The sequence below is a fragment of the Ruditapes philippinarum genome, unplaced genomic scaffold (genome assembly GCF_026571515.1).
Source record: "Ruditapes philippinarum isolate M1 unplaced genomic scaffold, ASM2657151v2 ctg2020_1_1_1_1, whole genome shotgun sequence".
Lineage (NCBI taxonomy): Eukaryota > Metazoa > Mollusca > Bivalvia > Venerida > Veneridae > Ruditapes > Ruditapes philippinarum.
The window spans coordinates 148576-161984 of record NW_026861401.1 but is presented as its reverse complement, the minus strand read 5'-3'; the positions used below and the strand labels follow the sequence as shown (position 1 = coordinate 161984).

Sequence of the window (13409 nt, the reverse complement as noted above, 5' to 3'; positions counted from 1 at the left end):
TCAATATTTTCGAAAAAAAAAAAGATTTATGCAGTTTGTTTTTAAATAATGTATCCAATAAGTAAACATGTATAACTTTTACGTGCTGTAGATTCTTCGCTGTCGGCAAATATAGCAGCGGACATGATTCGGCGTCGTTTCTCCGATTACGTCTTGTGTACAACTCTGATATAAATAGATAAGGTTGTGCATCTGACCCCTTTTATGCCGACGTAACATTTATCACCTGTTTCTATAGTACCCAACACTTGGGAAAATAGGTTTTACAAAAATGATTTAAATAGCCGAGCTCAGACTCAAACAAACATATTCGCTTAGATAATCATTATAGATTTTTAGATTAATTAAAGTATGACTGCTTGTCATCCCTTATAGAAACAGTAATGTATAATTCTATTAAAAATGACCATACCGGTATGTTTTTATGGTTTTATATGATGTATATTAATCCCCCTAACTTATGGCTACCTTCCTTAACAGCGTAGATAAACACCAAAAGATAACATTACAGCACTGGTTCATATATTTATATGAAACTAGGTGGTTGAAAAATGTACCATCTTAGCATAACTTTACATAAATATATATAAGTTCTATACATTAACAATAGTAAATCTACAATAATAATTGTTTATATTTCTATCAAACAATGGGAAAGGACTTGCTAGAAATCGCTTCTTTTGAGGGTCGAGTGTGTAACATTTCCCTCGTCCCATCAATGGAAAAAATAATTGCCCTGAATATTCTCAGAGGCTTTCAACACATTCATATAGTGTAGTTAAATGTCGGATATTCTGCATATTAACTCGTCGGAATCGGTTTGGTAAAACCAGAGATACCTATAAAAAGGTCCAAAACGCCCGTGTTGTATCTTAAAGGTTACGCGATATTGCCACATTATAATAGCGGTTAAAAAGAGAGCAGTTATATTTATTACATGATAGTTCAATACATTTATGAGCAGCATATTACCAAATATGCTGCATGACAAATAATGAGACGCGTTGTTAACTGGCAACGCGCTTGAATGTATCTTTTAAAGTCTGAAAAGATTACATATATATGTTTTTATTATAGGGACTGCCTATAATTCGTTGATTAGTGTTAAAAATGTGTCTGTGTGTGTGTGGGGGGGGGGGGGGAGAGGACGGGGTGGGGGAAAGGACGGGGATGGGGGGAGAGGCACATCATTCCCTGCAAACTTCATGTACATCATTCCCTGCAAACTACATGTGCATTTATAAAATGTTTTTTTCTCATAATAACAGTTTTAATTAATAACCTTACACTATAAATCATACAAGACTCTTTTTACAGTAAAAACTTATAATTTTGCTGAACATGAATATCTTTAATATCCTATCATATCTTTAATCAAACATGCAACACATGTAACTTCAATCAAAACCAACCGTTATCTAAAGTGTAAAGTACTAATACATGTATTTGGTCAAAACCTTGTTATTTTATCATACATATGATAGGTTACACAAAACCTTTGGTAAATTTAAATATAACTGAAACGTGACATATCAGCTTCATTTACATGAACATATTGTCAAAGTTGAAAACGCTCCATACATAACAAGAATGTTGCTTCTTTACATTGTTTTTGTTATATTGGTTCTCTATGTTTTTTTCAAGTTACGCGGAAAACAAAGAGGAAATCGACCTCCACGTGTTAAAGGTCTGCCAATAATAGGAAATGCAATGGACATAAATGAAAACAATCTTTTTGATAAATTATATTCATTTTCAGAGAAATATGGAGAGATATTCGAAATGAAGATTCTGCATCAGACTTTTGTGAGTCTCAATTCTGAGAGTTTGATTCGTAAAGCGTTAGCAACAGAGCCATATACACGTTTTATGAATGAAAGGACTAAATTTTTCTACGGAGAGTCAATGTTGTATGGCAGTCAAAGTGTATTTACTTATGGAGATCCATACAGTAAAGTATACAACGGAATGCGCAAAGGTGAATGTCATTTAAAATTTTCTTTTTCTCTTCTATTATAAAAAACAAACATTTTAACAATTAGGTTGCAATATTCACAATAATTAATATAATTACTAAACGAATACATAAATAACCAAAAGTATGTTTGTTTTAAAAGAACAATCGTTACTATTATTTTAATTTATTCATAATCATTGCACTCCAATTATGTACATCTACAATTATTTGCTTGAAAATGAAGATGTTAAAATGCTATTATTAGGCATGGTTAAAGGTCTTCATGTGTATGGACAAGAAGGATTTAACAAATTTGAAGAAAACATTCAACTGGAGCTGTGTCGTCTAAATAACAAAATTGAATCTTTTGGCGACTGTGATTTTGATGTAGTGGCACTTATACAACGGTCTTTGACTAATGTTACCTCACAATTGGTAAGCCAATCATATCAACGCAACTTTATCACTTTCTAATATTTTTATTATGCTCCCTAAATTCGGGGGAGCATAAAGTCTCCGGGTTGTCAGTCCGTCAGTCCGTACGTACGTACGTCCCGAATTAGTGTCCGGCTCATAACTTTGTTTCACAGAAATGATCACCATATTGAGGCGACCTGTCGCGCATAACATTTTGGTCGCTACTTTGAAGGTCAAGGTCACAGCATAACCTTGCAGCAAAATCGTGTCCGGCCCATAACTTCATTATTTGAAGTCGAATTTTACAACTCATTCACAGAAATTTCACCATATTGGATCACCATCAGTAGTTAGATCTCATTGAGTAGAAGTGCCGTCCAAAGAACAGTAACTCTGCCTCGCCTAAGTTTGGATTTGTCACACTTTGAACTTTGTCTGGGACATACCTAAAAAACTACAAAAGATATACTTTTCTGTGTCCAAAACCTTGTCGGGGAGCATTACCTGGTTCTACCGGCTCCTGTTTTGTAAGCATTAATTAGTTCGATAGATAAATAACGAATAAGTAACAAACTTCCAAATACACTTAACGTGCCTAGAACTGCCAACATTTACCAGTTAAATAATATATAATAATTATCTATTTATCTATAAAAAATGTATTTTTAAGCTTGAGTATCAGATAATTATTTGCACAACTAGAAAATTGTTCAGTTAACATATAATGCGGAATGTTTCGGACATATCCCTTGCGTTTTATATTGTTATCTTTGCGGAAGGGAATTAATGATATTACACTTTTTGTATGCCTATATAAGCTTCAATCCAAGCTTATCTAAATAATGTTTTAATTTTTACCGGCAGTCATTGAATTGCCAAGCATTCCTAAAGAAGTTTTCAAAACTTGGCAAACAATAATTTACTAATTATTTTATTAAGTACTGTTCTTACTTAAAAAAAGATTAGAAAGGAGATGATGGATAAGCATTAGAATAAAGCACGAAGCTCGTGATAAGACATTTTCTTATAAAAAAACTGATAAAAAACCTTCACTGAAAATTACAGCTGATTGGTGAATCATTATCTGATGACGACAAAGATGTTAACATGTTTTGGGATTATGTTGCGGGAATCAATGTATTTGTCAATGCAAGTGTCAACAATATTCTAACGTTCATGCCTTTCTTGAGATATGCTCCGAGCTTTAAAAGCAAATATGACTTCATGTCCAGAGGTAAAGACACAATTATTGAGAGATTCTTCAAGAGCAGAAAGGTAAACCTGAAAATTATTTTAAAGAAATACTTTTGAAACTGTCAAAATGTGACAACATTTGTAAAGACATCTATAAAATATCTACAATAGGTACTTATGAAATTATTTCCTACTTCCTCTTGTATAAGAGAAATATAATAATTGGAACAAATTGATTTAATAGCTTCTCATTCTTTTTATTCTGTCAAGATGTGATCAAAGGCAGTCTTATCAAGAGGAAGAAGAACACAACGTCTACTGAAACACACAAAATCAGAAATGACACAAAAACAACAACATATTTATCCACTTTATGTACTTAAAACAAAATCTTGTATGCTTATAATAATGTCTTGTAACTCATGAAGATGAAATATTTCTAACAGAATAACGCTACCGGTTCATCAGAAGGTCTTGTTGATTATCTACTTGATGAGCAAAGAAAGACAATTGAAGAGGGAAAAGAAGTCATTTTTACGGATGAAAGAATTATCAGCAATATCCTAGAGACGGTGGGAGCAGGTAAAACATGAGTTGTTTTAGTGTATCGTGATTATATGCATGTATCGCTTGGCATAATTCTGTATTGTTCTAAAGCTTAGGATATTTTTATCACAAAAATGCATCTTAAAAATAATGGAAGTATTTTTTTTGAATTGTATAGAAATTATACAATTATTGAATTATATAGAAACTAAGATCCCAAATGACCTTTAAATATATAACACCAGTGGCAACTAACAAATTGTACTTCAGTGCAGGTACTAGATATCTAAAAATGGAATTTAATACAAAAGGCTATATAATATAACAACAGTAAGGATATAGAGGCCTTCGTATTTTAAGAATTTTAACTTTAAAATTTTAACAGAGATATCACATATGATGCAATGTTTGTCTTTCATTTCCTCATCCGGTACACATCGGTAACATGCTTTATTGTTAATCACAAATAATTTGATATCGAAAATGAAAACAAAGTGCTTCTTTTACAAACATTTGCTTATTTATAAAAGGAATTTAATGTATATCCTTTACTTTGGTCAAAACAGACACCAATGATATTATATTACTTATAGAAAATTAACAATTAAAGAGTAGTAAATATATCAAGATTGAGAGTTTGACACGGAGGACGGAAACTACAATTGAGGGAGCGTTCTTGCAAATAATTGCAAAAGTCAGTTTATTGATCTCAGTACTGTTTAATGCCACGAAAGTAAGTAATCATCCTGGCTAAAAATTAAAATTGCTTTCTCTGAACATCATCAAGTATGCCAAAGAGTTTTAAGTAATCAAATCTTAAATTGTGGTTGTACATTCGTGATAATAATCTCCGAAGCGACTTGTGCTATATTGATGATAGTTGTTTTAAGTGTCTGTGGCCATCCAACCAATCACCAGTATCCGCCATATTTCTGATTGACATTCAAGATACGGGGTTAGCAAAATAGACGCACGAACATCGGTGATTAAAATGTAATACATCAAGTGGAGCTAAATAAACGATTTCGTTTTATAAAAAGAAGATGAAAAAGAAAAAGAAGAAGAAGAAGAAGAAAAAGAAGAAGAAGAGGGAATTCAATATTCAAATAATAAAACTTACACGCCTTATCACAGTTTAAGTTTATGATGTTTCTCATGCAATAAAACAGCATCAGTAAATCGTACTTGACTGTTTTGACATGACTACTTCATCATTGGTTTATTCTATAGCAATTAATAGTTCAAACGTCATTTTCTGAAACACTATAACATTTTCACTAACTTATCAAATAATTAAAGCGTTAATTGGCTACTTTGAAAATCGTTAATGTTTTTCGAAAAATTAACATTAAATTTGTACTGAGATAAGTCAGCGTAAAAAAGTGATTGCATAAATTGTTAATTTTTGGTCAGACATGGCTCTGCTGTATAAAAATATTTCTTATTTCAATGAATAAAGACACAAATAAAATGTGAACAGATATGTCAGGTGTAGTGTTTGTGAAGTTTTAGCATGTATAACTTATTAAAACAATTACAAAGTCATTCCAAAATACATTTGCATAAACCATTTATTCCATTAATACAGGAATACTCACAACTTGGTCTGTACTGACGAGCTCTATTCTGTGTTTAGTCAACCACCCAGAATACCAAGACAAGGTATTTGAAGAAATTGATAAAAACATTGGTAGAGATAGCTCGCCTAATCATTCTGATAAAGTTCATTGCCCTCATCTAGAAGCTCTTGAGCTAGAAGTTCACAGGCTTATCACAGTTGTGCCTATCCTTGCTGGTAGCCAATGCTCGCGTGATCTTGAATTTGAAGGATATAATTTATCAAAAGGAACTTTGGTAAGAGATCTTGATATGTTCCGAGTATTCAATTTGATAGACATTGTAAATCATATTTTCTATCTCTAAATAATTAAAGATACTCCCCTCAAAATTGTACACTAAGATGATGGTCAAACATTTGATCAAATGATAATATTTTTAGTTCGTTCCTTGCAAGTTAATCAGCTTGTTAACTCTTCATGGTATCCATCTCTTTAATGTGTTTATATGACTTTTACAATTTTCCTGTTTAAATGTTGCATTCTGCTTAAGCCAGTGCTACAGGCCAACATTTTCATTTGTGTCGTTTTGGACATTCTTTAAGAAGTATCTTATTACAAAAAAGTAGATCGTTATCTGTTTTGGCTGAATATTATTAACATATACATATGATTGATATTTAACTTTGCAGATCATTGCAAACATTTGGTACATTCATCATAATCCGAAAATATGGGGAGATCCTTGGAATTTCCGGCCTGAACGTTTCTTGGATGAAGATGGCCAGCTTCTTCCTAGGGAACACATCTTTCGGCGAAAGTAATTATTTCATAGCGAACACATATTTCTTTTATTTCTTCTTGTTTTCAGACATTTTAAACTGACTTGTATGATTTGTAATTCTAAGTCTTTCGATCACTATTTTCATGTTAAAATATTCAGCTTAAGCCGAAACTAGGTGGCGTGGACGGTATCTTGCATATCCTGTAACGGTCATAGAAAGGCACAAATGAAACCGAGCCTGCAACATTTTTATCGTGCTATTTTGATAGTTCTTTAGAAGTTCTGATTTTTTCTATTTTGTTAGTTATCAAACATTTGTTTTATTTGATTCGTTGTGATTCATGTAAATACATCATTTAACAAGAAACTAATTTGATAAATCTTACGCAAAACACTATATTATTCCTATTCATTTCAGTTGCATACCATTTGCAGTAGGTAGAAGACAATGTCTCGGAGAGCAGTTTGCAAGATCAAGATATTTTCTATATATGGCTACATTGCTCAGAAAATGGAAATTTGTTGGTTCTCCGGGAAAGTTTGGGTCATGTGACCCTAGAGATAGTGCTTACATTGAAAACAAAGTCACATATCGAGCAAAGTCATTCTTTTGCACAGCAGTTAAGCGATAACTTTATACAGACGACGTAACATTTATTAACTCTTTACGTTTGAATTGTGAAAACTATTAATCCTGAATCAAATTGTTAATTGATCGCAAAACTCGTTATACATGTGGAAAAAGGGAGATCTCTGTCGTTCTGGTCGGGTCAATAAATTACAGTTTGTTTGTCTTATGTTCCTAAACATTGACAGAATATTTAATATATACGAATTAGCAAATTGTTTGGCAAAGTGCCATCAAAACCACCGGGTGTTTGTTACACCAACAGGCGTATTATAGTAAGATATTCTTATGAGACATTTAGGCACTTTGTTGGATGAATTGTTATAAAACTCACCATTAATGTATATAATAATGGGTTAATGATGCTGATCAAATCATTTCTAAATGTAATCGTAAGAATTTGAATATTGTCTCTCTGTAAATTAAAAATATTATGGATGATTTGCTTGCCGTAAAACTTATGTGTAACATTTAGATATATTGTAAGATGATTATGTATTACCATTGTGATTAATTTTCATTTTCATTTTAATCCATGTTTGAATTATAAAATTACCCTGTATAACACGAAATAAGTTATATGTTCATGAGAAAATTCTTTCTAGAGCCAAATTTTGCATTTCTTTGTTATTTTTAATAAAATTTTATGTTTCTGAATTCAAAAATAAATGTATTAATGTGGCATTTTGTCAATTCAAAAATAAATGGTTAAAGGTCCGGTAAAATCAAAATAACTTCACATTTCGTAATTTTTATTATAAACGTCACCTGAGTGTTGTACTTGTGCAAATATCATGGCAAGAACCATGCAATAACAACCGTGCCCTACACACATATGAGCCGTGTCATGACAAAACCAACATAATGGGTTTGCGACCAGCATGGATCAAGACCAGCCTGCGCATCCGCGCAGTCTGATCGGGATCCATGCTGCTCGCTTACAGACCCTATAACAAGTAGAGAAACTGATAGCAAACAGCATGGATCCTGATCAGACTGCGCGGATGCGCAGGCTGGTCTGGATCCATGCTTGTCGCAACCGCACTATGTTGGTTTTGTCATGACACGGCTCATATATATGGATATTCTTCAGAAAAAGAACAAACAAAATCAGAAACATGGAAATACGTGACAATACGACAACGTGGCATTGGCATTCACACACAACACACAAATTAATTCTTTTGATTTTGTTTGTTTGTTTGGATTTTTACGGCACGTCTACACAACACATGCCATATCTTGCCGAATGCTATAATAAGCTTAAAATGTAATGTAAAACTTTGTAAATGACAATAAAAATGAGCCAATTAGATCCTAGATTACATGTTTATCTCTTTCAAATCATCAATGATGTTTTGATAGTATTGTATTAAAGAGTTCTTTGAGTGAATTTACACAATAAAATTTATTACCGGCATGGAAAAATCATGACATTCAAGAAATAAATGCTTGACATTAAAATTTTCATTACAAGCTACACAGAAAGGAGCATTGTCATTCGTGAGGAGATAAGAGTGGGTAATTTTAGTGTGTCCAATTCGGCATCGAAGAGGAACTGTTTGATCATGGCGGTTTGGCAGAGATAGAGATGGTGACACATCAAGAGATGGGACTATATCGTGAAGTTTACTTAAAACGGCATTGTCCCAATTTGCTTTAATTTCAGATGATACGGTTGCTTGCCATTCAGATGATACGAGTTTATTTATAGCCGGTAGGTAACAATAAGTCAGTTTTTTTGAAAATTTAATGGTTGTTTAGCTGAAGCATCTACTTTTTCATTTCCTCGTATATCTACATGACTTGGAATCCAATATAATTTAACAGATTTTGTTTTAAGGATATCATGAAATCGTAAAAGAAGTTTCCTTATCATGATATTGTCAGATTTTTTATTTTTAATGGATATTAGAACAAATAGTGAGTCAGAAATTATCACACATTTTTCATGGGTATGCTGTACTATGTATGACAATGCTAAATGTATAGCTTTTGCTTTAGCAGAAAAAAATGATGCATTATCTGGTAACCTCATACTAGATGTAAAATTATTTTCAAACACAGCCGCACCTACTTTGCAACCTTCTTTTGAACCGTGCGTATAAATATGTATAAAATCTTCAAGTTCTCAAGGTGGAACATCCTCATCGTCATTTTGAAGGACACTGTCTGAATTAATATTAAGGTTATCTAAATCATCTTTTAAAGAAAAAAATAAAAAAATCTACAAAACAATAATTTTTCTTCAAATTTATATGACAGGCCATGTTTAAACATAAAAGAACGCGATTTAGGGTAATTTCAAGGATTTTCATCATTTTTTGTTAACCCATTACGTTATATAGACGCCTTTTAACGCCTTTTCACCCCCATTTTGTTGTCTCAAATGGTGAAAAAATGCCTTATTTAGGCCCCCGACACTTATTTTTGTTTGAGAAATGTTGTTTAAAAAAGTGACCTCTTTTTCGGTGCGGCCTCCCCCCCCAACCAAAAGATACATCAGGGGGTTGCCAGAAGGGGGATGTGCCCCCTTCAGTTTGGGGGGTTTGAAGGGGGCGGAGTCCCCCTCATCGCCAAGAAAATTTTGGACTTGTGAGAGGCTATAAATGACCCCAGATAATAAGGTAACGTGTAAACAACGCTAAAAAGCATTTGACTCTATCTGAATCCATTGAGAAGTTGCAGCACTTTGAAATCAATTTTGATGGAAAAAATCAACGCAAAATAGTGATGTTTGGCAATTTTGAGATGTCCCCTCGTTGCCATGGTAACAGAAAATTTAAGCCTGAGCATGTTGTTGCAAGGGCAATGGACCAGTCAACATTTGCGCCAAGTTTGATTAGTGTTGAAACAGTTTTAATAGCATAATAGCAATTTGAACCTTTAACGGGAGACTTTTCAATGAAAACAGCCATTTTTCACAAAATGCTCATGAAGTAATGGGTTAAACCAAGGCCTAATGGTTTAATTTCCTTTGGTTTGTTAACAAATTTTTCAGTATAACTTGGTTTGAAAATAATATTTTTAGCTGGATTTTTGATATTAGATGAAATTCTAGTTGCATATTGAAGTGAAAGCTTTTTTAGATGAATATGAAGCGATGGTTCCCCAGCTTCCGCATATAGACTTTCTACAGGTGAGATGCGAAAAACACCTAAAGCTAAACAAAAATTGGAAAGTAGCTCATAGACTTTGAGCTGGATAACGTTTGGCATCTTTATAAAATTTCCCAAACCAAAAAACGTCAGTAAACACGATATAAAAGAAGTGTTTTTTCACATGTTATCTGGCTTGGGAGAGACAGAATAATGTAATATTACAATAAGACAAAACATTTTACTTCCTATATAATAATGTGGTTAACGATGTTAGATGCTCCTAGATAATTTATTAATATAATTTAAAGATTTTGCTCTTTCTTATAAAGGGCGCTAACCACAAGTGATAAATAGTGCTAAAATACATTTACCAACACATAAATGCCCCATCGAAATACAAAAAACGAAAATAAAGAGCACATGATGGTGATATGTACATGACACCGGCAAATTAAACAGAAAGATAAGGATACTCCGTCAACGGAACCAATTTTAAAATGCATCTATGACTAGTTATTACCAAAGTACTCAAAATTAAGCGTATAACATAAAACATTTCTTATGAATTATTAAAGTGGCCTCACAAATGTTATCGATACATCTTTATTTTATCGAGCCATAGTTTTCATTTAAGATGCATTAGCAATATGTGTTAACAATTGAATATAAGGGCAAATATCAATAGCTTCTTATAATGTATTACTGTAAAGGGTAAAGTAATTTGTTTTTACAAAGCATTTTTGTCTTAGTAAGCATTATACATTACATTATGCTTTAGATATATCTACATTTAAAATTTGCAATCTACATTGAATCTATCCGTTGCTTAGGTTTGATAAAAGCATGGCGAGTAAACATATAAATTACGAATAGCTGTTAAACATTATCTTTAGTCATATTAGTAATTAATTTGAAATAACTAGGATAATTGCAATAGTATCTCTTAATATATTTTGTACGAAGTTTTTAAACATATTACACACAAGTACAATATGGTATTAATTAATCTAGATTTGCTAAAATTGAAATAAAACTTTTGTTCTTCTGAAATATCCTCTTGTCGAGTCTTTTAATCTGGTATGAAGGTCAAGCAGTCATAAATATTTTATCATTTGCTTTAATATCAATAAATAGAGCTCTTTATTTTCAACAATTTGGTTTTACTTTAACCTGTTAACAACCAGTAGCTACATTTGGTTCGTTGGCGATGAACATTTATGACGATGTGTTTCGAGCATGAATCGGTCCTCAGTTTAAAGATGAAGGTCACACTTGCATGTCAATGTCATGATATGTATTTTTTGCATGGATGTATTTGTTCGGTCTACAATTCTTACATTCCTCGGCTGGATGAATTTAAAAAATATTTGGCAAACATGCGTAAAACATGAGGATGATGATGACGATGTGTAATGCATATGGGTCATGTCCCCAGTTCAAAATTCAAGGTCACACCTGTACATAAAATGTTGAATAGATGGTTTTGTTTTGCACATAGCTTTCTCAGTTCTTGGTGGACTTTGAAATAGATTGGATAAATATGCTGCTCATTATGATAGCACGTAATGAACAGGATTTAGTTCAACTGCCCAGAGTTCATACTTGAATGTCAAATGTCATGATATGACAGTCCATATCTTTTTGTCATTTAGTGACATATTTGGTAATAATTTGGCTTAACTGTATGGTTTCTGATAAGTTTGCAGTTTAAAAAATAAGGTTTCTTTAAACCAATATTGCTTAAAGATCAAAGTCACGCTTGGACTTTAGGAGGTGTATACTTTTATAAAAGCCCAGGCATCAATTCTGTCATTCATAAATGGATTTTGAAATAATTGAACACATAAGAAATTTATCAAACAATAACGCCAGGGCAACATAAAAAAAAGAAACTTGTACTTAAATGTGAAAATAGTTCATCGATGGTTGCGTCTGGTAATATCTTTGTCAGTCATTCATTGAACGATTATGAAATAATTGGACTCACAGAGAATAAGAGAAAATTTTAGTTCTATGTTCATGCAACCATACCTATGATGCAAGTATGCATGTCAAAGGTCATGGCTCCTCTACTAGGTCCTGATTTAAGGCATTTGTCTGTTTTCAAACAACAGCAACAAAACATAAAGATGATATTTTGAAGACCTCTAAAGATCAAAAAGGATAAAATATTATCGATATTATTATTTTAATTGTAGTTCTTCTTAAAAGGGAAAACACTAAAAAGATAGTTAAAAACAACATGCTAAGATTTTATATTAAAAACAAATTTAGATGTTTCCTTATTTATAGACATTAAAATTTGCTGTTTTAAAATAGTGCAACAACCAATTAAGGACGTTGTTATCACTGGTTATAAAAACAAAACAAAATTGGGTTTGTAAGGTGATTGTAAAATATGATAAACAAGATCAACAAGGAAAGGCGGCGTTCAACGAACGCAACCCCCATATGACCCAGCAACAAGAACCAATGGCACGGAGCCCGGGCGGACCCCAAACACAAAACGGACAGGACAAAGACAGGCTAATCATTAAATGATAAATATTTTTTAACTGATCAGGAATTCAAAGAAAATAATAATAGGCCCACAAAGGGGAAGGGGACAGGAGACCGGGGGAAGGTGGGGGGGGGGGAGGGTTAATCAAAGAAACTAAAACTAGAGGCAATTGGTAAGATACTTACTGAAGACGAGAAAACAACAAGGGAAAACAACTGATCGGATAATAACTTAATCTGAATTAAAAGAGATAAATACAGAATCCCTAAAGAAAGCCCAACACGGCAAAATTGAAAATGTTGCAGGCTCGGTTTGATTGAGCCTGTTCATTGACGGTTCTGGAAAGTGCAAGTTAGCGTCCACACCCCCTAACACCGTCTTAAGCAGAATTCAACATTTAAACATGAAATAGTAAAATTTTGAATTTAGAAACATCCGCAGATGTGTTCATACGGCGGTTATCATGGAACCTTCAATGTGACACTTCCATGCCATTCCATGAAAAGCGGCGTAGGGTCCCAAGTAATAAAAAGCGTGTGCCCTAAACGAGAAAACAATGGGCGGAACTAAATAAACATATTCCTGTCTTCTATAAAAAATCAAAATTTCTGATAAATAGTCAACACAAAATCTTTGATAAAACTATACTTAAACTTAAATATTAGTAGTAAATTTTAAAGCGTGTTGAGATTACATTTAGCACAATTCAAAACCATATTGAATTAT

The 13409-nt window shown here is 32.7% G+C and overlaps 1 protein-coding gene across 1 annotated transcript; it reads left to right on the top strand.

Annotated features, from left to right (window-relative positions):
- Positions 1 to 1629: 1629 nt before the first annotated feature.
- Positions 1630 to 7488, top strand: LOC132715503 (cytochrome P450 2C31-like). Its single transcript, XM_060698506.1, has 7 exons — positions 1630 to 1978; positions 2223 to 2392; positions 3440 to 3649; positions 4015 to 4150; positions 5703 to 5968; positions 6363 to 6490; positions 6873 to 7488. Exons 1-7 carry the CDS (start codon positions 1711 to 1713, stop codon positions 7084 to 7086), a joined length of 1392 nt encoding a protein of 463 aa, XP_060554489.1. The 5' UTR covers positions 1630 to 1710; the 3' UTR covers positions 7087 to 7488.
- Positions 7489 to 13409: the final 5921 nt, after the last annotated feature.

Coding starts and splice junctions, on each gene's coding strand:
- LOC132715503 (XM_060698506.1), top strand. CDS start 1,711: ATGGACATAAATGAAAACAATCTTTTTGATAAATTATATTCATTTTCA. Junction 1,979..2,222: donor ATACAACGGAATGCGCAAAG/GTGAATGTCATT, acceptor TGCTATTATTAG/GCATGGTTAAAGGTCTTCAT. Junction 3,650..4,014: donor GATTCTTCAAGAGCAGAAAG/GTAAACCTGAAA, acceptor TATTTCTAACAG/AATAACGCTACCGGTTCATC.